Consider the following 27,466-nt stretch of genomic DNA (forward strand, 5'->3'; position numbering starts at 1 on the left):
GAAGTTTGTTTTGTTTAACGACACCACTAGAGCACATTGATTAATTAATTAATCATCGGCTATTGCATGTCAAATATTTGGTAATTAGTAGTCATCAAAGGAAACCCGTTACATTTTTCCTAATGCAGCAAGGGATCTTTTACATCCAATTCAATTCTTTATTACCGTAAGCTCGCAATAGCTTATGAAAACAACTAAACAATTATAGAATTTCTATACTTAAAAGTATTTACCAGATACTTTCCTAGATTGTGTAGAATTTTTACATTTGAACAACTAAGTAATTGTATAAACTTAAGCACTGAAGGTCTAGTCCAATAACAGCGTTTTATGTATCTTTTTCTTATATCTTTAAATACACCACCACCCCACATCCACCAACCCGCAGACAGGATATCACATACCACGGCCTTTGATATACCAGTCGTGGTGCACTGGCTGGAACGAGAAATAGCCCAATGGGCCCACCAACGGGAATCGATCCCAAGCCGACCGCGCATCGAGCGAGCGCTTTACCACTGGGCTACCCCCGCCCCTATATCTGGGTGTGACGGAGACAGCCGTCTGCACATTAACTTTTGACCGGGGTATGGAACAAATGGAGTAGCACTTTAATGATCGAAAGCCATTGCATGGAGTAATTAACCCAAGAAGGTTCCCCCGTATTAGTCAGATGGTATCTGTATTGTTGATAGTTTTAGAGAATTAGGGTGGCCATTATTTCGCCACTGGTCCATAAACAACAGGACTGCCAAAGATGGGACCCAGCTGCCAAAAACCGAAACAGGGGATATAAGCTGGAAGTTCGTTCTGTATGGGGACTTGGGTGGCAAGCACATAGAGAGGCGGCGGAAACGCTGTCTGCTGGGAGAACTATATTAGTCCAGTTAACATAGGTAACTATATTTTACTGCTCTGTGGTAACTGAAAGGTATTTTGTTGTGGCAATCAAATATTATAATTATGTGTATTCTTGTTTTACTTAGTGTGGGAAGGACAGCTTAAAATCTAAGTCAGACCGACTAAAGTAAACTGTAGGCGTCTCTACCAGAAGTTACGAACAGTTATAATATCTATAACTGGTAATCCTAGTATTATAACCTGGTAAATTGTAGGTCCTCTGAATATTGGATGTAGGAAAGACTGAGGATGATAAGTGATTAAGTTTACGTGTGATGCTCAGCCTAGAAGTGGTGTGAAATCGGTTGTAACAAGCTACGTAAGTGCTGTAACACTTAACTGGTATTATATTTATATAATACATATTTGAAACTAAACTTGTCTTTCTAGTGAATTTAACGTTGGTTAATAGTAAATATAAATATATATACGATCTTGTTCCCTGAATACCCCTAGAGCCAGCCACTCGGGTAGAAAAATACCCGATACAGGGAGATCTATATGTATAGGTTGGGATATTTGGAGAAATACTTTTTGCAGGCTTCTGATTCTGTTGCCGGGGAACTGAGTGGCGGGAGCAGTTGCCGGTAACGGCGTTAGAAGCTCCGTGGCACTGGACAATAGATGTATCCATCGTTATTTTCAGGCAGTACCTCTGGGTCAAGTAGCTTTGTACCTAAAACGTGTGGGGTACTGTAATACAAATTTGTGCGAAACTAGGCTTGGATTAGTTTTTTTTTTATATAACCGTAACAATAAATAAATTCATTTCAGTTAAAGGTTGGAAAGTCTACGTCCAAGATAAGTAAACATTTGCGTGTACTACCTTGACCTGATTCTTAGATAAATATATGTTAGAAATGAGCCACGCAGCTGACTGTCTGACCGCATTAATTGACATTGTAGGAGTGTCTTTAATGTATTCATACCATGTCTAAACGACTGTTGTTACGAAAAAGCAGAAAGTTTACTATCCACGTATCATCGGTGAATAGAGCAAAATAAATTAACTTGAATGCTGTTGACTCAAAACGATTTTCTTGATATTGAACTCATCTAAGTGGGTTGGACTAAACACCGAGAGTTTGTTTTGGGACAACAGCACTCGAATACTAATACAGATCGCTGGTATGTCTCTGCTGTGATCGGCCTGTACTATTATAGCTGTGATCTCTTGACAAACAAGCTCACGTGCGATAACAAGCTGCTGGTGGTCGGTGTCAGTTCGCTGTGTGGACATTTCTAAACACCCAAGATTTGCTATGAGCGGCCACCAGATCGATTAGACTGGTGCGTGTGTGATGGTGTAATCTGTAACACTGCGAAAAGGGACTGGCAGTTGCATTAAAAGAGAGGACATCCGGACACGGGACACTCGAACAGAGGACACCCGGACAGAAGACTCCCGGACAGAGTAACGGTGACGATCTCAACAACAACAACAACAACATATAGAGATGATGAAACTTGGCAGTTATCTGCCCGGAAGGAGTGGCTCTTATCGGGTATATTCGTCTGAATGTCCAGGTTAGTATATATCTGTTTGCTTGGATTGACGGTAAAAGAGCCAGATGGAAATGTGGAGAGAGAGAGAGAGAGAGAGAGAGAGAGAGAGAGAGAGAGAGAGAGAGAGAGAGAGAGAGAGAGAGAGAGAGAGAGAGAGAGAGAGAGAGAGAGACAGAGAGACAGACAGACAGACAGACACACACAGAGAGAAAACATGATATTACAGCATTCAATGTACCAGTCCAAGAACTGTCCAAATGTCCGTCTAGCACTCTTACCGTCAAAGTACTTGAGCTACAAATACACTACTCAATTTTTCAAAACATTTAAAAATGGAATTAGTGTATTATTTATTGCCGCAAAATAAAATGTAGTTTAAGTATAGTATTGCGTAATACGGATATGGGAAATACACGGAAACATTACACCTGCAAGGTATAAAGCTAATGCTCAAAACCCAATGTCAGACAGTAAGCGTAATATTATTTGTTTTTCAAGCATGCTGTTACAAATTTTCCATCGAAGACTCTGACGACTTTTCCGTTATCTAAAATATGTACATTTGTACCAACCAGAAAAATACAACAACATATAGACAAAGTCCAACTGATTGCAGATATAAAGCTGTGGGAACGCAGAATGACGCTGATTAATTTTTCGATAAAAACTGAAGAAAATGATAAGGAAGATCGGAAACATTTTATAAAGCAATCAGAGTGGACACCTAGAATTGGCAGGGACATGTGGCTGGACGCGCACATCAAATGTGATACAGATGACATCATTGCTGTCTTTAAAAACTTGTCACACTGAAGATCAAGACGAGAAGAAACGGCATTGAGACAACTGTTAGATGATCAAGATCAGATAGAAGGTCTGGAATAGATGGTTTAGATGTGACAGTGTCAGATGATCAAGATATAGTTATAGAGCGACATATAGAAGGTGTGGAATAGATAGTTTAGATGTGACAGTGTCAGATGATCAAGATCTAGTTATATAGCTTCAGATAGAAGGTGTGGAATAGATGGTTTAGATGTAACAGTGTATGTTGACCACGTTACGAAAGATCTGGTTGGCCGCGATAACACGCAATCCACCCACCCCTCTAGAAGGTAGATTCGTATACCACTGACCTCTCCAGGTTTTAGCATCTTCCGTCTATGAAGTTTTGAAATATTGCGGAGTGGGGTGACCTGACCCCTCTAGAAGCTCGGATTCTTCGTGTCATCTATTCATTCTATGTATCCTGAATATCTCCGGACCCACAACAACTGTTGATGGTGGCATATGTATCGTCGAATTACTGTTCTGAATCAAAAATATTATTGGTAGTAAATCTTAAGGCAGAGATGAAGTTTACTTGTAAAATGCAGGAAATTGCCATTCAGGACATCTAGTTTTCAAACTTTTATGGGGAGCATACCCCGAATCCCCCTAAAACATTCGCTAGACGCCCTCGATATTAGTCAGCCCCCCTCCCCCACCCCCCACCCCACCCCACACCACAATGTCTACTTGCTTCCGCCGTGCCTGCTGTTACATGTGTCGCAACTTTAAAAATCGTCCACGTTCGGGAAGACCCCGAAGCACTACAAATAGAGAGGACCGCTACATCACCAATATGGCTCTACGTCAACGCACAACCACTGCACGCCGATTACGTGACAATCTGCGGACTGCGACTGGAACTCGAGTGTCTGATCAAACCATACGCAATCGTCTGAGAGCCAATAATCTACGCTGCCGTCGCCAGGCTGTTCGACCACCACTCCTACCACGTCACAGAACGGCCAGACGTCACTGGTGCACACTTCATCTGCGGTGGCAACGTGTTCAGTGGGGTCGAGTGATGTTCACTGACGAGTCCAGGTTTAGTCTCCAGTTCAAGGACGGTCGGGTTCGTGTCTACAGACGTCCTGGGGAGCGCTTCGCTGACGTTAACGTTAGACAACGTCACCGGTTCGGTGGTGGCAGCGTCATGGTGTGGGGCGGCATCTCTATCCACCACAGGACCCCCCTCTATGTGGTGGATGGCAATCTGAATGGAATCCGCTATCTGAATGAGATTATCCGGCCGTTGGTTCTCCCAGGCCTTCAGCAGATTGGCGGCGGGCAGTTCTGCCAGACCCCACCGCGCCAGGGTGGTAACGGACTTTCTCAGACAACAAGGTATCGCCAGGATGGATTGGCCAGCATATTCGCCTGACTTGGCCCCAATAGAGCACGCCTGGGACGAATTAGGCAGGAGAGTTCGGGATAACCATGCCCCTCCGGCCAACCTTCATGATCTGGGTCAACTTCTTATGGCAGAGTGGCAGGCCATTCCCCAAGAGTTCTTCAGACGTCTGATCAACAGCATGAGGCAACGATGTGTCGAGTGTATTCGCGCCAGGGGTGGATTCACACACCATTAAACGAATGTTCTAATGTGTAAAATCCATGTTTGACAACCTTCAACTTTGACAGCATGTCATGTGACTTTCTTGAATACAGTGACGTTTATTTGTGTTTTTTCGTAAATATGGAACAATAAATTAAATTTTTGGTGTAGTTTACATCATCAATCTAATACACTCTGAAACTTATTTGGTTATAAATTTTTGACGTTAAATTCTTTTGAGTAGTATATATATATAAATTATTTAGATTTTTGTGAAAGTTATAGCTGTATGCAGGCTTCATTATTTCGCAATACCCTGTAATGCATAGCATGACCTGTATCTCAAAGAGACACTGACGAAATAAGTTAGTTTGTTCACTGACTCAGTCTCACGTATATAGTAACGTTCAGGGCCCCATTCCACGAAGCGATCTTAGCGTTAAGATTTCCTTAAAGGAACATTCCTGAGTTTGATGCATTGTAAGATGTTTCCGACTAATAAAATATTTCTACGATTAAACTTGCATATTAAATACATTTTCTTGTTTAGAATATCATTATCTGTATATTTAATGTGTTTCTGGTCGTCTTAATATTTGTAAGAAGCCCAAACTGGATTTTGTTTTCAAATAATTTCGTACGTATGAAAAACATATTTTAGGAAATAAAATGAAATTTAACCTAGTACAAATATTAGAACGATCAGAAACACGTTTAATATACAGCCGCTAATATATTATGCAGAAAAATATATTTGATATGTAATTACAATCGTTATAAAGTATCTGTTAGTCGATAACATCTTAAAAGTTGCAGCAAACTCAGACATGTTCCTTCAAGCAATGCATTTAAGGTGATCTTAGCACTAAGATCGTTTCGTGGAACGAGGCCCAGTTGAGCTGCACGGTCGCCGATTCCAGATTCGCAGATATAATATATTTGTGACAATCTTGGCGTGGCGGGGACAGTATCCTGTTGGAAGTTCAACTCCTGATTACAGGTACTTGGACCTTTCACAACTCTATAGTTTTCCGTCCAAACAATTAGTTTCTGGCTCTCTTTGATTTTCAGTTTTAATGTTTTTGTTTACATCTAATAATGTACACGTATTTTAACAAACTCGCTTAGCGCTTCCCAGTTTAATTTTTACTCATGTTAGTGATCAGCTGAAGGATTTTGATTTATAACACACCATCACGGATGTAACAGGTTAAATTTCTAAAACTATATTTATAAAATCCCAGCATCACCAAAATGTTTTTGCGCTTCTAACTACATTATGTACAATCGGGAGGGGAGGCGGCCTTATCCCAGTGGTACAGCGCACGCTTGATGCGCGATCGGTTTGGGATCGATCCCCATTGAACTATTTCTCATTCCAGCCAGTGCACCACGACTGGTATATCAAAGGCCGTGCTATGTGCTATCCTGTATGTAGCGGGTTTCCTCTCTAAGACTATATCAAAATTACCAATTGTTTGACATCCAGTAGCCGATGATTCATAAATCAGTGTGCTTTAGTGGTGTCGTTAAACAAAACAGACTTTAACTTACCTTTATATACAGTCGGGAATATAACAATGTGTGTTTTAAATAAGGGGCTGTGTTTAATATATATATACCATTAGAGTATTACAAATACAGCGATCAAAAGTTATTACAAATGCAGATAAATATGATAATATCGAGAAAGAAAAGTTCTTGCTAATCTTAAAATGTAAATTAAAAAAAATATCTATCGATTAAGTACACAGAAGAAGGAAATGTTTTATTTAACGACGCACTCAACACGTTGTATTTACGGTTATATGGCGGCGGACATATGGTTACGGACCACTGTGACGGTACATGCTATTAATTTCTTTTCGCCTGCGGCGATATTAATTGTTTTAGAAGGCCGTGTGCAGTTCCAAATGCACTTAGCCCAGATGGGCAATTTGTTACGTAATACCTTCGCGCGACCGTGCATTCCAATATGCACTTAGTCCAGCTGTGGAGGCCATGTGGCCAGTAGTTACGTAATACCTCTGCGAATGCGGTTTTTACAACCGTGATTTTGGTGAATGGCGACAGCCAGTCTGACGATCAGAGAAAGATATGCCGGCGTGGTGGCTGTGGAAAATCCACATGATACGTGAGGTACCGCCTTGTGCCCACAAGCGATATTCGCTGTCTCTGAGAGTTTTGAATAAATAGCTAGGGTTTTAGAGATATCGGGGAGAAACATAGGAAGGCTCCAGGGGATCTCTGTCCGTCCGGACTGGTAATATTATATTTTCTGCTCTGTGTATAACCTTGATGTGATTGATGTGACTTTAAATATTTTAATACTGTATTATACCAATATTATTTAGACGGTGCTGCCGGTCATCTGACGCAGTAATCTGTAGGCTCACTGTCCTAAATAATTATAAAAAGCTTAACCAGTCATCCTAGAGGACCTAGGTAAACTGTAGGTTATTGTCTTTATTGTGATAGGTACCAGTATTAATTCTGTGTTACAAGGTTACTGAATGAGTAGTTAAGGGTTAATTAAAAATTAACCAGTTACGATTAGAGTTGTAATTCCTTTATTAATTAAGTTCTCCTGGAAGCATTTCTCAATTATCACACGTTATTGAACGAGTAGTAAGGGTCAATTAAAAATTAACCAGTTAGGAATAGAGTTGTAATTCCTTCATTAATTAAGTTCTCCTGGAAGCGTTCTAAATTATCACCCGTGTGGGTGTTGTGTCACGGTGAAGTGATTAGCATATTGTGTAAACTAGACAACTAGAGATTAACTAATTAAGTGATCAGTTCTGGGTTGTTATTATTTGTTGTTGTTAATTAACTACTGCGGCAGTACATTTGTCAGCGTAGGTTAATACAGATTCCAAAGTGTATTGTGTTTTTGTTGTGTTTTCTAGTGAACTAAACGTGCTATAATAATATATACTTATATAAGATCTTATCTCTGATCATACCTAGACCAGCCACAAGCGGGTATAGCTGCCTATTACAGAGAGATCTAATAGATATTTGGACAATCATGTTTCATTAGGTTACGGGTATTATAGGATCCCCGTGACAACCACACAGATATTGAGAGAGGAAACCCGCTGTCGCCACTTCATGGGCTACTCTTTTCGATTAGCAGCAACGGATCTTGTATATGCATTATTATGCACCATCCCAGACAGGATAGCATACACGATATACCGGTCGTGGTTCACTGGATAGGCACACAGAGTACTGAAAACAGTTTTGGGATATGTTTAAATGCTTTAGAGACAACTTACCGCTGGGCTGAGAGCCGACTTTTACACAGATTCCTTCTTGTAACCAGTGCACAGTCCATACATCTATTACAACAATATACTTGTCTTCGTGTTATCGCGGGGCAGAGAACATTCACTTTATTCTTGTGTAAAACTGTTGCTTTTTTATTTCAAATATTATATAAAATTACGATGTATACGCGTGTTACATCTCAATCAGTTACTACAACAGTTATTTATTATCGGCTATTGGTTGTCAAACTTTTGGTAATTTTGACATATTTTTGAGAGGAAACCCGCTGCAGATTTCCATTTGTAGCAAGAGACCTTTTATATGCACCATCCCACAGACAGGATAGCACATACCACGGCCCTCTATATACCGGTCGTGGTGAACTAGCCAGGGGTGGATTCACACACTATTAAACGAATGTTCTAATGTGTAAAATCCATGTTTGACAACCTTCAACTTTGACAGCATGTCATGTGACTTTCTTGTATACAGTGACGTTTATTTGTGTTTTTTTGTAAATATGGAACAATAAATAAAAAATTTGGTGTAGTTTACATCATCAATCTAATACACTCTGAAACTTATTTGGTTATAAATTTTTGACCCTTAAATTCTTTTGAGTGGTATATATATGACTCAACATCTCATGAGCATACAAACAATAGTTTGTTTCAGCTTTGTACTCAACACATAGTGTTAATATTTAATAATTATTTTGTTGTTGTTGGTGCGTATGTAATATTGGCGTGATCGGTATGTGGACCATGCTCCACCTCATCCATTGCTCCACGACATGTGCCCTCCTGTAGGGAAGCATACATAAAATGCCCCTTGCCGAAATATGATAATGGTATGGATAGCCTAAATGGCGGTAGCGGGTTTCTTCTTTTGTATACTAGACAAAGTGTCGATATAGCGGTATCTTAGAAACTAAGCAGTATCATAAAATGTGCACATAAGTGTAAAACAAACATTCCTTTCCTTCAATTTATCACCATCAACGTTAAATGCCGAACAATCGATAGCTGAACGTGACACAAATAATGAAACTGTCTATAGTCGATCCGACCTTGATACGAGAATAGCAGACACTGTTTATCCGCACACACACAATAGATACGGCGGTCAATCGGCAAACTCCGGCAATGGTAGAAGGCTGGCGATCGCTAATGGTGTACCTAGGAGTAAATGTCAAAACGACGATCGCGTATTAAGACTTCCGTGGTGCTACCTGGAGCTGGGGTAGAACTTCCATTGTTAGGAAAAAGAGAAGTGTACTTTTATCTGGGTCACATGACAATTAAGGATTTATTTATGGGCAGTTCTGTCATGTTTGATTTGCTGTGCTTTCGTTAAGTTTGGCTGACTCGTGTGCACCGAATCCACTTTGGAAGCGAAATACAGGTGACAAGTTTACAGGTAACTTTATACAGGTAAAATATCGTCTTACTGTATGTTAATCTTGTGCATTTATATAACTACATGGGCACGTTCGCAGACATAAATCACGTAAATACACATGCACCAGGGCCATAGCTAGGATTTTTATTTATTTTGTTATTATTATTATTATTTTTAAACGGTTAAGAAGAGAAATGTCTTTACGTTTCTATAATTTTTTCCAGATTTTTTCGGGTTGGCCTCCCCCCCCCCCCTCCTTGCCACCCGAGAGAGAGAGGCAGAGCAATGCACAGAGATATAGAGAGCAGTGGCGGATCTAGAGGGTCTGCGCCCCCCCCCCCCAAAAAAAAAAAAACCCGAACAAAACAAAAACAAAAACAAATTGCGACAATTATATTTTTAGTTATATTTTTTTTCATTTTGTACGTTGAAGAATCCAACGAACAACTAATAAAAAAGGTCTAGCCTTACGCATGGCTCCCCCCCCCCCCCCCCACTGCATTAACGTTCTGGATCCGCCACTGGTATTTGCACACAGTCACTTGAATGGTTGTTTGACGACACTCCAACACAAAGTAAATCGTCATTGGGCGTCGCAGAAAGGTATACAATATATGAACGAATTAAGGTCGATACAAACATCCTGTGGTTCAAACCTCCAAACAAATTGCATGAAGCTGCAGTGAATAAAGACGTGAATGAATGAATGAATGAATGATTTTAATAATTTTAAATTTTCTTTGTCGACACCCAAAAGTGACATTTCTCAACATATAAACGAAATGTGTGAATGTATGAAACTATTGTATTCTATTAAACTAGGGGCGGGATTTAACCCAGTCGTTTGAGTGCGCGTCTGAGGTGTTTGCGTCGCAGGATCGAACCACCTTGGTTGATCCATTGAGATGATTGTTTTTTTTTCTCTCCTTCCAACCAGTTCACCACAACTAGACAAAGGCCGTGGTATGTGTTTTCCTGTCTGTGGGAAAGTGCATATAAAAGATCGCTTGTTGCATCAGGAAAAATGAAGTGGGTTTTCTCTGATGACTAAAAGTCATAATAACCAACTGTTGGATATCCAATAGCTGCTTATTAATTAATTAATGTGCTCTAGTGGTGTCGTTAAACAAAACACACTTCTTCTATTAAACTATACGTAAAACAACACTACAAATCAAACATTAAACATAATGACACCTATATAGAATGGGAAAATATATTCACAAACAACATGAAAGCTTACGTACCTCGTTTATTAATAACGAGATAATGGTGATTGCGTATCATTGCGTTCTGTATTCAGGGGAACACTACAATAATGTTACAACATCTGTCGCATGATCAAGAACAAATTAAACGCACGCACGCACGCATACACAAACATACACACATACAAACGCGCGCGCTAACACGCATACATACACACATACATACACATGCACACACACAAACACGCATACACACACAGACACACACAGACACACACCAACACACACATACACACACAGACACACCAATACACAGACACACACAGACACACCAACACACATACACACTGTCACACAGACGCACCCACAAACATACACACACAAACACACACACACACACACACACGCTCTCACACACAGGCTCTCACACACACAGACACACCAACACACACACACATACATACACACACCAACACATGCACACACGCTCTCTCACCTACACACACACACACACACACACATACACACACACACACACACACACACCAACAGACACACACAGTCAATATCGCATATCTTTCTTTGTTTTTATTTTTATTTTTTTTATTTAAGTTAAACAAATTTAATACTATTCAATAGCTGATCTTTAATAACTCAATGTGCTCTAGTGGTGTGGTTTAACTTTAACTTTATATATTCTGTCCAAGTCAGAGCTTTGACGCTAAATTTGTGGTTTTGGTAGAAGATTGCCTATGAAATACAATGAAAAGACAATAACGATGTTTTCTTTTCTCAAATACATTATGACTTTTATTATATGTATGGCAAACAATTCGTATCGTAACTTATAGAGGCTGTTAAACACACAAGAACAACATACATTACATTTATTGAATATTTCAAAGAGTATTTTTTTTTTTATCTTGCACTACTTTCAGATGGGGGGGGGGGGGGGGAAGTATCGTCAATAAATCGTATATAGACGTGTGGTAGCCGAGAAACGACGGTATTAGTTTTGAATAACAGGATTAGTCGGTAGCATCTGAAATAAACACTTCATTTTTTAAACAAATTTTGCCAGGAATTTTAGTTACCTATAATTGTTTTATTTTATTAATATCGCCGGTAATAGTTGCCCGATTAAAATTATCGGGTAGGTCCTGGCGTCCAAGTACGAAAGTTTCCGCCCGGCACCATGTTATTCTGTTCATAAAAGTCATCAACAAGTCTACAAGATGTGGACGTGCATTGACGTCCATGAAGATGAAAGCAGGACTTAAAGCACCGGCGTATGATGGAACGCGTGCATTGACGTCCATGAGGATGAAAGCAGGACTTAAAGCACGGGCGTATGATGGAACGCGTGCATTGACGTCCATGAGGATGAAAGCAGGACTTAAAGCGCCGGCGTATGACGGAACGCGTTTTTTTTTTTCCATTTCAACTTATATTCGTGGTTATATCCAATTAAGGTTCAGGCAGCTGTCATGGGCACACACAGCTATCTGTCCAGGACAGAGGGTTAGTGGTTAGTGGTTTGTGGTTAGTGGTTAGTGGTTTGTGAGAGAGAAGTGAGTGTAGTGACCTTACACTACCCACTGAGTCGTTAAAACTCGCTCTGGATGGGAGCCGGTACCGGGCTGCGAACCTTATACCTACCAGCCTTATGTCCGATGGCTTAACCAGGGCACCACCGAGGCCGGTAGGAACGCGGTTATCCAGTACTTCATCTCTGTAACAGACACTTGACACTTTTCGATAATAATGACAGGGAGATTGGGAGATGGTGTCACCAAACCCGGATGATTCTCCCAAACCATTGCCCACCCACCACCATAGCGGTCATGCTCATCAATATAGGCATTGTCGTATATCGTTCATCAAGTTTTTGCAGACACTGAAACGACCATCAACATAAAACAAGTTTGTTTTGTTTAACAACACCACTAGAGCACATTGATTTATTAATCATCGGCTATTGGATGCCAAACATATGGTCATTGTGAAACTATCATGTAAAGGAAACCCGCTACTTTTTCCTTTAGTAGCAAGTGATATTTTATATGCACCGTCCCACAAACAAGATAGTACATACCACGACCTTTGATATACCAGTCGTGGTGCACTGGCTGGAACGAGAAATAGCCCAATGGGCCCACTGACGAGGCATCTGGCGAGCGCGGTACCACTGAGCTACATCTCGCCCCACCATCAACATAAATCTAGGCAGTGGATACATATTTAACTTTTCATGGTACAAAATATACGTGATGTGATACGATGTGATGTGGTGCGATGTTATCTGTGTGCTTGTATGATGGCGATCTTTGGAACACTATAGGTGTCCCTTTTCAAGTTCCACTTCCCTGAAAACAAATCTACATCTGTTCCGGCCTCACCCCAACCCCTTTCTTCTTTGCAGTAGTATTCAGTGTTAACAAAATGATTTCTGAAATTTAATCCCTCCAGGTAAAACGTCGCCAAAGCCAGCAGCCATGAGTCTACGGTCCTCCAGACTGTACGGCGCCATAGAGAGCGACAGCCTCGACGACATTGTCAACGAGCTGATAACGTTCTGCAGGTCCGGCAACGACATCAACGTGCAGGACACGGTGTCGGGGGAGACGTACCTCCACCACATCGTGCGCCACTACCGCCGCTTCTCCGACCCCAAGAACGTGTCTCTGCTCTACATGGTTGGCTGTAAGCTCGACGTGGACGCCGTGGACGCTGACGGCGAGACGGCGCTACACAAGGTGGTCAGGAAGAACGGTGCATACCGACTGATGGTCGCCATGCTCAGGTTAGTTGTCAGGGCAATATTACAGACATGATATAGTGGCCATGATCAGATTAGTTGTCAGGGTAATATGACAGACATGATATGGTCGCCATGATCAGGTTAGTTATCAGGGTAATATCACAGACATGATATGGTCGCCATGATCAGAATATTTGTCAGGGTAATATCGTAGACATGATATGGTTGCTATGATGATATTAGTTGTCAGGGTAATGTCACAGACATGATGTACTCGCCATGATCAGGTTAGTTGTCAAGGTAATATTACAGACATGATATGGTCGTCATGATCAGGTTAGTTGTCAAAGTAATATCACAGACATGATATGGTCGCCATGATCAGATTAGTTGTCAGGGTAATATGGTAGACATGATATGGTTGCTATGGTGATATTAGTTGTCAGGGTAATGTCAGAGACATGGTGTAGTCGCCATGATCAGGTTAGTTGTCAGGGTAATGTTACAGACATGATATGGTCGCCATGATTAGGTTAGTTGTCAAAGTAATATCACAGACATGATATGGTCGCCAAGATCAGATTAGTTGTCAGGGTAATATGGTAGACATGATATGGTTGCCATGATGATATTAGTTGTCAGGGTAATGTCACATACATGCTATAGTCGCCATGATCAGGTTAGTTGTCAGGGTAATATGGTAGACATGATATGGTTGCCATGATGATATTAGTTGTCAGGGTAATGTCACAGGCATGATATAGTCGTCATGATCAGGTTAGTTGTCAGGGTAATATTGTAGACATGATATGGTTGCCATGATGATATTAGTTGTCAGAGTAATGTCACAGACATGATATGGTCGCCATGATCATATTAGTTGTTAGGGTAATGTCACAGCCATGATATGGTCGCCATGTTCAGATTAGTTGTTAGGATAATGTCACAGACATGATATGGTCGCTACCAGGGTAATGTCAGCTATGATATGGTTGCAATGATCATATTAGTTGTCAGGGTAATATGACAGACATGATATGGTCGCCATGATCAGGTTAGTTATCAGTGTAATATCACAGACATGATATGGTCGCCATGATCAGATTAGTTGTTAGGATAATGTCACAGACATGATATGGTCGCTACCAGGGTAATGTCAGCTATGATATGGTTGCAATGATCATATTATTTGCCAGGGTAATGTCACAGACACAATATGGTCGTCCTGATCAGGTTAGTTGTCAGGGTAATGTCACAGACTCGATATGGTCGCCATGATCAGGTTAGTTGTCAGGGTAATGTCACAGACTCGATATGGTCGCCATGATCAGGTTAGTTGTCAGGGTAATATCACAGACTCGATATGGTCGCCATGATCAGGTTAGTTGTCAGGGTAATATCACAGACTCGATATGGTCGCCATGATTAGGTTAGTTGTCAGGGTAATATCACAGACTCGATATGATTAGGTTAGTTGTCAGGGTAATATCATAGACTCGATATGGTCGCCATGGTTAGGTTAGTTGTGAGGGTAATATCATAGACTCGATATGGTCGCCATGATTAGGTTAGTTGTCAGGGTAATATCATAGACTCGATATGGTCGCCATGATTAGGTTAGTTGTCAGGGTAATATCACAGACTCGATATGGTCGCCATGATTAGGTTAGTTGTCAGGGTAATGTCACAGACTCGATATTATCGTCATGATCAGGTTAGTTGTCAGGGTAATATCACAGACTCGATATGGTCGCCATGATGAGGTTAGTTGTCAGGGTAATATCACAGACTCGATATGGTCGCCATGATTAGGTTAGTTGTCAGGGTAGTATCATAGACTCGATATGGTCGCCATGATTAGGTTAGTTGTCAGGGTAGTGTCACAGACTCGATATGGTCGCCATGATTAGGTTAGTTGTGAGGGTAGTGTCACAGACTCGATATGGTCGTCATGATCAGGTTAGTTGTCAGGGTAATATCACAGACTCGATATGGTCGCCATGATCAGGTTAGTTGTCAGAGTAGTGTCATAGACTCGATATGGTCGCCATGATCAGGTTAGTTGTCAGAGTAGTGTCACAGACTCGATATGGTCGTCATGATCAGGTTAGTTGTCAGGGTAATATCACAGACTCGATATGGTCGCCATGATCAGGTTAGTTGTCAGGGTAATGTCACAGACACGATATGGTCGCCATGATCAGGTTAGTTGTCAGGGTAGTGTCACAGACTCGATATGGTCGCCATGATCAGGTTAGTTGTCAGGGTAATATCACAGACTCGATATGGTCGTCATGATCAGGTTAGTTGTCAGGGTAATATCACAGACTCGATATGGTCGCCATGATCAGGTTAGTTGTCAGGGTAATGTCACAGACTCGATATGGTCGCCATGATCAGGTTAGTTGTCAGGGTAATATCACAGACTCGATATGGTTGCTATGGTGATATTAGTTGTCATGGTAATATCACAGACTCGATATGGTCGCCATGATCAGGTTAGTTGTCAGGGTAATATCACAGACTCGATATGGTTGCTATGGTGATATTAGTTGTCATGGTAATATCACAGACTCGATATGGTTGCTATGGTGATATTAGTTGTCAGGGTAATATCACAGACTCGATATGGTTGCTATGGTGATATTAGTTGTCATGGTAATATCACAGACTCGATATGGTTGCTATGGTGATATTAGTTGTCATGGTAATATCACAGACTCGATATGGTTGCTATGGTGATATTAGTTGTCATGGTAATATCATAGACTCGATATGGTTGCTATGATGATATTAGTTGTCATGGTAATATCATAGACTCGATATGGTTGCTATGGTGATATTAGTTGTCATGGTAATATCATAGACACGAGCACAGGAAAATTGTAGTGGTTTTCCTCTAAGACTATCTGTCAATATATTTTTGTTCACAAAAAAACAAAGAACAATACCAAAAGAAAATAGTAAAGAAGAAAGATTAATCACAAGGCGCAGAAACATACACACATTTACGACATCCAATCTGAATCAATGGCTAATAAAAGACACGGAAATGGTATCCAGTGTTTGATCAGTGATCAGTAAATGGCAGTGGTAGATATATCTATCAGGTTTCATCCAGAAGTGCCTGTACATATATAATCAGTCGTTGTACAATGTGTTCGATCTCACGATCCACTGCCCCTCAGGCGATCTCTCTAATTACACAATGTAACAGAAATTTTCTAAGTTCTTAGTTATGTACATTTTTGTGTTGATTATGTTTAGTTAAAGTGTATTGATTACAAAAATGTCACTACTACTACAGAATCTCACTTTCACTATTTTTAGATGTTTTACGAATTTATGAGATTTTTTGCTCCAAAGACATATACAGAACACTATATTGATGGATTTTTTAAATGGCATTTATTAACACAAATATTACATAGATATTCTGCATGTTCTACTATACAGATATAAATCAACAACAAATATTACAAATCACAAATGAACAGTTTTTCGTACTTTTCATCGATGACATGACGAGTCATCGCGTATTAACCCTCACAGATAGTCACCCATCATGTTGCAGTCCCATTTCCCTTGATGTCTTCTTTCTATAGTTGATATATCTTGGTGAAATCTTTCACCGTGCTTTTCACCGATGTCACCCATATTTCCACTGAAGAAATTTATTAACTGCCACGTAATGACTTGTGTTTACGTACATTGCGGTGCATGACCACACAATGACTTGTGTTTACGTACATTGCGGTGTATTGCCACGTAATGACTTGTGTTTACGTACATTGCGGTGTATGGCACGTAATGACTTGTATTTACGTACATTGCGGTGTATTGCCACGTACTGACTTGTGTTTACGTACATCGCGGCGTATGGCCACGTATTGACTTGTGTTTACGTACATCGCGGTGTATGGCCACGTAATGACTTGTGTTTACGTACATTGCGGTGTATTACCACGTAATGATTTGTGTTTACTTACATTGCGGTGTATGACCACGTAATGACTTGTGTTTACGTACATAGCGGTGTATTGCCACGTAATGACTTGTATTTACTTACATTGCGGTGTATTGTCACGTAATGACTTGTGTTTACGTACACCGCGGTGTATGGCCACGTATTGACTTGTGTTTACGTACAATGCGGTGTATAGCCACATAATGATCTGTGTTTACATATATCGCGGTGTATGGCCACGTAATGACTTGTGTTTGTTGCAGGTGTGGCGCGGACACGGAGGTGAAGAACAAGGACGGGAAGACGGCCGAGGACATCCTGCTCACGGAGAAACCCAGCGGCTGGCAGGAGATGCTACACTGGTATCGGAAATTTAAACCAGGTACAGAGGCGGATCTAGAGGAGGGGGGGGGGGGCAGGGGCCCGCCCCCCCCTAAATTTTGTGATAGTTATAATTTTATTATATATTATTTTTTTATTTTTTTTTTACGATCCTCTTCCAAACATTCCCCAAAGTTCCCTTGGCATTCCACCTCATGTCACTGGGGCCCCCCTAAATGGATTTTCTGGATCCGCCACTAAGGTAAACCATCAACGGGCATGTTGTAAAATTACTAAACACAACCAGCATACTAACATTCTCAAACAAAACCTGTGACGTGTGTTTACTGTGGTGATTGATTGATTAATTAAGTGACTGACTGGTTTTAATAATTCATTCATTCATTCAGTAATGCGATAATGAATACAGATTGCGCTATGAATGAAGTCTGTCTTGTGGTTCTTCGAGCCATACAACGCGGGGGCGAGACGTAGCCCAGTGGTAAAGCATTCGCTTGATGTGCGGTCGGTTTGGGATCGATCCCCGTCGGTGGGCCCATTGGGCTATTTCTCGTTTAAGCAAGTGCAAAACGATTGGTATATCAATGACCGCGGTATGTGCTATCCTGTCTGTGGGAAAGTACATATAAAAGATCCCTTGCTGCATTAGGGAAAATGTAGCGGGTTGCCTCTGATGACTATGTGTCATAATTGCCAAATGTTTGACATCCAATAGCCAATTATTAATTAGTCAATGTGCTCCAGTGGTGTCGATAAGCAAAAGGCGAGACAGCGCTCGCCAGATGCGCGGTCGGTTTAGGATCCACCTCTGCCAGTGGGTCCACAGTTTTAGCCAGTGCACCACGACTGGTTTATCAAATGACGTGGTATATGCTCTCCTGTGGAGGTACATAATAAAAGACCCCTTGCTACTAAGACTATAATGTTAAAATAGCCAAATGTTTGACATTCAATAGCAGATGATTAATAAATCAATGTGCTCGTTAAACAAAACATATATTAACTTGATTAACAAACATAAACAAGTATCAAGTTCATCTCATGATTATCATGTAAAGTCAGACAATGGTAAACCATTCATAATGCACTTACTTTAAATTGCATGTCAAGCCTTCACACGGAGGCCGAGAGGGACTGGGGAGGGTGGGGGGGGGGGGGGGGTGTACGTACGCCAAGTTCACAACAGTGACTGTCTTTTATTAGCACATATTGCAGAATATTTCAAAGCCACTGGTAATAATTATAAACTATATACTCGTAATATGGCTCCAATCATCGATCCATATGGAAGGAAGGAAATGTTTATTTAATGACGCACTCAACACATTTTATTTACAGTTATATGGCGTCAGACATATGGTTAAAGACCATACACATATTGAGAGAGGAAACCCGCTGTCGCCACTTCATGGGCTACTATTTTCCATTAGCAGCAAGGGATCTTTTATATGCAACATGCCACAGACAGGATAGTACATACCACGGCCATTGTTATACCAGTTGTGGAGCACTGGCTGGAAAGAGAAATAGCCCAATGGGTCCAGCGGCGATCCATATGGAAGGCTGTACATGGGAATGCGTGATACAAACTTAATTGCTATAGGGTAATGCACACAAGTCCCTCAAACACTATGGAATTGAGTATTTTAGACATATACTTACAGGCATAAATAACGCAATGGCTATTTCACTGAATATTGTCTCACAGAAATATCGCATCATATATGAAGCATGTGGACAAAATGACATATTGATAACAACTGTTAGTGAAAGAGTTTAAATTGGAAAACAAAAGTAGAATAAAACTTCATTTGAAGCAAAAATCATAACTTGGTGTTTATTGGAACAAAACAGCTTTGCATATGAAAATCGTTTTACACATGCTTTCTCTGGACTGGTCTCTCAATGAAAACACTCATTTTATTGTTTTCACGTCTTTGTTTTTTTCAATATGCCATGATAAGTAATGCTGAAAAAAATTATGTTGTATTGCGGTAAAAGAGAAAAAACGTTGGGTGTGTATGTGTGTTTTTAGTTACAGTTGTTACCAGTATTTCATTGTCTGCATGCATAATATACTCTTCAAAAAAAGAAACGCAAAAGGGTACAAATGGGTTATAACTCCGATTTTATGTTTCCTACCGGTTCATGCTTTGTGAATATAAGGTCATTGCATGTCCCAAACACATTCCCATGGTTACATTCGATAAAACGCAGCTACTGTACAATAAAGTTCCAAAATGTGAATATTCGCAAAAACGCAGCCACGTGCAAACCATGTCACCACTGCACGTGCGTTGTCTGCACGTGCAACATGAACACCGACAGTATAAAAGTGCAGGGTGTTCGCTTGCCTGGCCTCTGTATCTGGCCGACAGTTGACAATCCAGGACATGCCACGTCTCAGTGAACCGCAGAGAAACAATGCCATCGGCCGACTAGACGCAGGCGAATCCAGAACGGCCGTTGCCAGGGCATTCCATGTGTCCCCAAGCACCATCTCCAGACTGTGGGACCGTTACCAGCAACATGGATCAACACGTGACCTCCCTAGATCCGGTCGACCACGGGTCACTACCCCCGGGCAGGACCGCTACATCCGGGTACGCCACCTTCAGGAACGATTGACTACTGCCACCTCCACAGCCGCAGCAATACCAGGATATCCGACCAGACCGTACGGAACCGCCTACGTGAGGTAGGAATTCGTGCCAGACGTCCAGTTCGAGGTGTCATCTTAACACCACAACACAGTCGACTCCGACTGCAGTGGTGCCAGATTCATCGACAATGGCCTCAACTGCGATGGAGACAGGTGTGGTTCAGTGACGAGTCCCGATTTCTGCTCCGACGTCATGATGGAAGATGTCGCGTGTATAGGCGTCGTGGTGAACGTTATGCGGCAAACTGCGTGCAGGAAGTGGACAGATTCGGCGGGGGTAGTGTCATGGTGTGGGCAGCCATCTCACACACTGGCAGAAACTGACCTGGTCCACGTGCAGGGCAACCTGAATGCACAGGGCTACATTGACCAGATCCTCCGGCCACACATCATTCCAGTTATGGCCAACGCCAACGCAGAGTTCCAACATGACAACGCCAGGCCTTACACAGCACGTCTCACAACGGCTTTCTTACAGAACAACAACATTAATGTCCTTCCTTGGCCATCGACATCACCGGATTTGAACCCAATTGAGCATCTATGGGACGAGTTGGACCGACGCCTCCGACAGCGACAACCACAGCCCCAGACCCTGCCCGAGCTGGCAGCAGCCTTGCAGGCCGAGTGGGCCACCATCCCCCGGGACGTCATCCGTACTCTGGTTCCTTCAATGGGCAGGCGGTGCCAGGCAGTTGTCAACACACACGGAGGCCACACCCGGTATTGACTCCAGATGACCTTGACCTTGGTGGTGTGTCCTATCACTTACTCACAATGGACTAGAGTGAATTGTGAACAATCCTGCAACATTTGGTAATTATCGGACTCACCATTCAATAATTAAATCAATTCTCCAAATGTTACGACAATGTGGTTTTGCGTTTCTTCTTTTGAAGAGTATATATGTGATAATATATGTGATATGACATTTCTATAAGAAAATATCAGTGAAATACCCATTGCGTTATTTATGTCTCTCTGTATATATGTAAAAATAAAACCATGTTCGTTAATCAGATAATGGGACGTTTATCGGTATTTAGATGTCTGTGCGACAATCACTAATCGCTTATCGTAAATTGATCGTCGGTACACCAGGCAATACAATTAGGTTGTGTGTGTTGTTGTTTTGTGTATGTGTGTGTGTGTGTGTGTGTGTGTGTTCTCTGTGTGTGTGCGTGTGTGTGTGTGTGTGTGTTTGCTACTGTCTACGTGTGTGTGTATATGTGTGTGTATGTGCACACGCGTGTGTATACGTGTCTTCTGTGTGTATGTTTGCCACTGTGTGTGTGTGTGTGTGTGTATGTGTGTGTGTATGTGTGTATACGTGTCTTCTTTGTGTATGTTTGCCACTGTGTGTGTGTGTGTGTGTGTGTGTGTGTGTGTGTGTGTGTGTGTGTGTGTGTGCGTGCGTGCGTCTGTGTGTACCACCGCCCTATGACGAGTGAATGTCGGGTTATGACTTCTGGCCATAAGACACGTCTGGTCTCATACCAGTGACCGATTAATCCTGTGTGATATTCACGTTCGTGAGTTGGTGCCTGTTGATACCCGATAGCGTCCTCCCAGCAGTGGACTTGTTATCTAGGTCACATTATTGAGGTCACAGACTAGCGCTGTTTACACCAGTCCTGGTTATTAGATAGGAAAGTTGTTCAAAAATACCTCAACACACGTTTGTTTAAATATGGGTGTTTGACGTCTAACAGATCATGATTATTGTGATACTTGATCTTGATAGCAAATGGGGTAATTTATTGTATATCCCCTTAGTGGCGGATCCACAAAATCCATTTGGGGAGGGTGGGGGGGGGCAGTGGCATGAGGTGGATTGTCAAGGGAACTATCGCAAAATTTAGGGGGGGGGGACGGGCCCCTGGGGCCCCTCCTAGATCCGCCTCTGCCCCCATATTTTCTCACGGTATCTCCTACACCAGTCATACTGGATCACTCGATGGGAGGAAAGGAAATATTTTATTTAACGATGCACTCAACACATTTTATTTACGGTTATATGGCGTCAGACATATGGTTAAGGACCACACGGATATTGAGAGAGAACACCCGCTGTCGCCACTTCATGGGCTACTCTTTTCGATTAGCAGCAAGGGTTCTTTTGTATGCACCATCCCAATGGACCCATCGACGGGGATCGATCACAGACCGACCGCGCATCGAGTGAGCGCTTTACCCCTGAACTACGTCCCTCCCCACGATGGGAGGGGGAAGGTTTAAAACCACCATGAATGCTTTACCTCTGAACTACATCCTGCCTGATGAGTAAGGGGTTGTCGTTTTCTTTGTTGCTGATTTTTTTCTCTAAATATAATTTATGGCAAATATATGTTTTTTTAAAATGTTGTCAGTAATACATTGCGCTCGTTAAATAAAAAAAATAGCTATACCCATGAATACCAAAGCTTACCCAGAACCCAGATAATGACTGCCATAATGATATGGAATGTTTCCTGATATAGTTCGTTGATAGAGCGCTCGCATGAGGTGCAATATTTTACTTGTTCCAATCATTAACCTATGGCTGGTACATTGAAGGCCGTAATACCATGTACACACACACACGCACGCACGCACGCACGCACGCACGCACGCACGCACACACACACACACACACACAGGCGCGCACGCTCTCTCTCTCTCTCTCTCTCTCTCTCTCTCTCTCTCTCTCTCTCTCTCTCTGGCGAGCTCCGATGACTGATAGAGTAAGATTCATATTACGTTACAGGTCTGTGGTGAGCACTGATGACTGATAGAGTAAGATTCGTATTACGTCACAGGTCTGTGGCGAGCGCTGATGACTGATGGACTAAGACTCGTATTACGTCACAGGTCTGTGGCGAGCGCTGATGACTGATGGACTAAGACTCGTATTGCGTCACAGGTCTGTGGCGAGCGCTGATGATTGGTAGATATATGGCGAGTGCTGATGACTTATATACTAACATTCATATTGCGTCACAGGTCTGTAGCTAGCGCTGATAACTGGTAGATATATGGCGAACGCTGATGACTTATATACTAATATTCATATTACGTTACAGGTCTGTAGCGAGCGCTGATGATTGGTAGATATATGGCGAGTGCTGATGACTTATATACTAACATTCATATTACGTCACAGGTCTGTAGCGAGCGCTGATAACTGGTAGATATATGGCGAACGCTGATGACTTATATACTAATATTCATATTACGTTGCAGGTCTGTGGCGAGCGCTGATGTCTGATATACTAAGACTCTTATTACGTTACAGGTCTGTGGCGAGCTATGATGTCTGATAGACTAAGACTCTTATTACGTTACAGGTCTGTGGCGAGCCCTTATGGCGGACAGCCCGGACAAGAAGCTCATCGAGCGCCTGTTGAAGTCGTGGTGTCGCGTGGTCGTCTGCAAGAACAAGCAGATCGTCAACCTGAAGGAGGTGGCGCACAACAGGGTGGGGCAGCTCGACATCGTCTGTCTGATGGAGAAATACGAGAACACCAACGAGTTCGTCCTCTCGCTGCTCGCCGGAACCGGACGATTCATCAGTTACTGGAAGGAAAACGGTTAGTACTCAACAAGGCTGATGTAATGCATGCATATATATATATATATATATATATATATATATATATATATATATATATATATATATATATATATATATATATATTTAAGAATTGAACGTTATATTTTTGACGTTCATGCGATGATAAACACCAAAACCGTTTTACAAACTGTATGAATGGCGTAGAGCGTTACCTAACCGCGCAATTCATTCATTAACCAACTGCGCAAGCGCGGCAATTTTCGGTGGTTTTCCATTTGATATTTGATGGATCACCAGTTCGAGTGATATAGAGCAAATAACACAGACGGTACAGATAACTTAGTTCGAGCGAAGGCTTATTGTCGACCCTGGACGTGTTCGACCCATCATCAGTTAATATAAGGTTTTACCGAACAAAAAAACTCGGGACTTGGTTTTGGTTCGAGCGTTGCGGTGTGATCGACCCTTCCGAGGTCGAGCCAACGAGATTCTACTGTGTGTGTGTGTGTATATATATATATATATATATATATATATATATATATATATATATATATATATATACTCACACACACATACATACATACATATATACAGTGCTGTCCGGTGTATCGGCGCACCTAAGCATTCAAAGACGATTTTTGACGATAAAATGTGTCTCTCACCAATGAAGCATATATATTATTGATAATTGTAATAATTTTTAATTGCACCCTTAACAATAATTATGTTGATACTTGATTAACCATTGAAAAAGGAATTTAATTTTAATTCGTTAAAAACACCGACAACATGACAACTTCCTAAGCAAAATACCAAATGCGCCGAATCACTGGACGCTCCGATACGTAGGACATATAGTGGACTCTGTCTAAATCGGATAAAATATGCCGGTTTAAACAAAGTGCCGGTGTAGACAGAGTTCGTCCAGAGTTACGCTTCCTGCGATATATATACAATGAAAAAAATAAAAGAAAGAAATGTTTTATTTAACGACACACTCAACACATTTTATTTACGGTTATATGGCGTCAGACATATGGTTAAGGACCACATAGATTTTTGAGAGGAAACCCGCTGTCGCCACTATATGGGCTACTCTTCCGATTAGCAGCAAGGGATCTTTTATTTGCGCTTCGCACAGGCAGGACAGCACAAACCATGGCCTTTGTTGAACCAGTTATGGATCACTGGTCGGTGCAAGTGGTTTACACCTACCCATTGAGCCTTGCGGAGCACTCACTCAGGGTTTGGAGTCGGTATCTGGATTAAAAATCCCATTCGACTGGGATCCGAACCCAGTACCTACCAGCCTGTAGACCGATGGCCTACCACGACACCACCGAGGCCGGTCATGAAAAAAATACTAACGTAAATAAAACGTCATATTAACCAAACGTTTGGACTATGTGTCAAACATCTGTAAAAGCAAACCTGAAAGATATTTGTGTTTCTAACTCTAACCAATCATACTCAAGATATACCGTGGACTCTGTCCAAACCGGCATCTGTCTAAACCGGTATTCTGTGTAAACCGGCATATTCAGTGGCGTAGGAAGGTGCCAAAAAGTACATTTTTATATTTACACACTTTTACACTATTATACTATTATAAAGCAAATATAAAGCAATATATCTGAAAAGTGTGTGTGTGTGTGGGGGGGGGGGGGGGATGCCCCCCACCCCCCCCCCCCCCCCCACCCACCCACGCTCGCTTCGCTTCCTACGCCAGTGATATTAATATATTCGTGTTTTTATTCAACTAAGGATCAGGAATGCTGTCCTGGGCACGCTTATCAGCTATCTGGACCGTGTGTTCAGAACAGGGGATAGTGGTTAGTGATCAGTGAAAGAGAACTAGGTGTGGTGTTCATAGATAATAATACATGAGTGTCCGTTAGATACCATTTATTTCACAACGTGTTGTTTTTAATGTATCTAACGAGCGAAAGCGAGTTTGATACGTTTTTAAACAACGAGTTGTGAGATAAATGGTATCTAACGGACACGAATGTATTATTCTATTTCTTACATATCCTCAAAAACCAGGTTTTAAGAAAATGTTGACATTTTTATCTACTAAAAGATATTTACAACCATTTGCACTTGTAGCTGCCTTACGCGTCACAGACACATGATTGCCAAGCTAACTATACGTCACAGTGTAATCGATTTCCACAGTGCTGCTTTTTATTGGACGTATGGTATTGGTGACCTGGGGCCTAATTCACAAAGGTCTCTTAGGCTCTGCTAGACAACAAAGCATCCTCTTTGCAAGTCTTTTAGCATTGCACTGCGAGATCGCAAAGTTGCGAGAGTTTAGTGAATTAGGCCCCTGGTTATTACCTAGGAGCAGCCAGTCGTATGTCTCGAAATTGTTAACACACGTACGTGTGTAAACAACTATGTGTTATCAAAAATAATGCATGATGTTCTCACCAACGGGTTTGTGAGAAAAATATCTTCATGCATCGTAATATCAGTTATGACAAATTGTTGCATTTGCAAATATCTAGATATCTGCTTTAACGGAATCCTGCAAGTACTGGTGTTCTGTGGGTGGGTTTATTATTATGTTTTAAATTATATATCAAATTTATGAATATAGTTGCAGCTATCTATCAGTATAAATAATTTAATTTCACTTGCAGGTCTTGCCATGAATAATATTGACATCAACACGCGCGACTACTCCTACCAATACCGTTATCCCGATTACCCGGAAGTGCCTCAACCTCTCCTCGCTGCATTGTGGGAGAAGGACATCTTCGAAATCGTTGACATTTTGATGGAGATGAAACCCGACACGAGTGTTCTCTATTCCAATGAACCAGAGTCGAAAAGTCCGCCAAAGCCTTTGTTTTTCCAGGTAATAATGTTTGTTAAACTTATTAAGTTATATTTCACCTCAGTTTAATTGTTTTTCAACCTTTTGATGTCTCTTTTGATTCCTTCATTCTAGTTCTAAGATCTATTTCACATGCATTTCCCATCTAACACGATATCACAGCACCAGCACATGTTTCTACAAAAATAACTGTTTTGGGTGTTTTGTTTTAAAATTACTTACTGTTGGCATCTGTTAAGGACTTGGAGAAGGCCATCGATGTAGCTAAGTACTCAGTATATCCTTTAAGGATAGATGCAGAATTTGTCTGGGGAAAGTATGCAATTTAAAAAGATAAGTAGTTGAATATTCATAAGTACTCGTACACGCATTCAGACAACGAGTTTACATCTGTCGAATGAAACCAAATCATTATGTTCGTCCTTAGCCACTAGTGCGGGATTTGCTGCCCGGTGAAAGTCCCTTATATTTTTATTTTTATTACATATTTTATTGTTATATAGTAATGTTATTCATATAAATATAATACAGATTTTGTCTCCGTCTGCCCAATACATTAATATTGTTATTATTATTAAGTGTTGTTGTTGTTTGTTTGTTTGTTTGTTTTTTTATCTATTTGCTGACACAAGTTTGTTTGATATTATGCAATAAATTGAACT

General features: G+C 41.3%; 1 protein-coding gene across 4 annotated transcripts in view; it reads left to right on the top strand.

Annotated features, from left to right (window-relative positions):
* The first annotated feature begins 9,168 nt into the window (after positions 1-9,168).
* Positions 9,169-27,466, top strand: part of LOC121383575 — a 31,131-nt gene continuing 12,833 nt past the window's right edge. For 2 of the 4 annotated variants that reach the window (XR_005959305.1, XM_041513666.1), the window contains exons 1-5: positions 9,169-9,481; positions 13,141-13,474; positions 17,663-17,781; positions 23,730-23,972; positions 26,608-26,825. Coding sequence is in view for 3 of the 4 variants with exons in the window: in XM_041513666.1 (XP_041369600.1) it covers positions 13,167-13,474; positions 17,663-17,781; positions 23,730-23,972; positions 26,608-26,825 (888 nt within the window). In the remaining variant the exon portion in view is untranslated. Of the gene's footprint in view, positions 9,496-13,140; positions 13,475-17,662; positions 17,782-23,729; positions 23,973-26,607; positions 26,826-27,466 lie in introns of all 4 variants that reach the window. The other 2 variants (XM_041513673.1, XM_041513680.1) reach the window with 2 other exon arrangements.

This window comes from Gigantopelta aegis, chromosome 2 (genome assembly GCF_016097555.1).
Source record: "Gigantopelta aegis isolate Gae_Host chromosome 2, Gae_host_genome, whole genome shotgun sequence".
Taxonomy (NCBI): domain Eukaryota; kingdom Metazoa; phylum Mollusca; class Gastropoda; order Neomphalida; family Peltospiridae; genus Gigantopelta; species Gigantopelta aegis.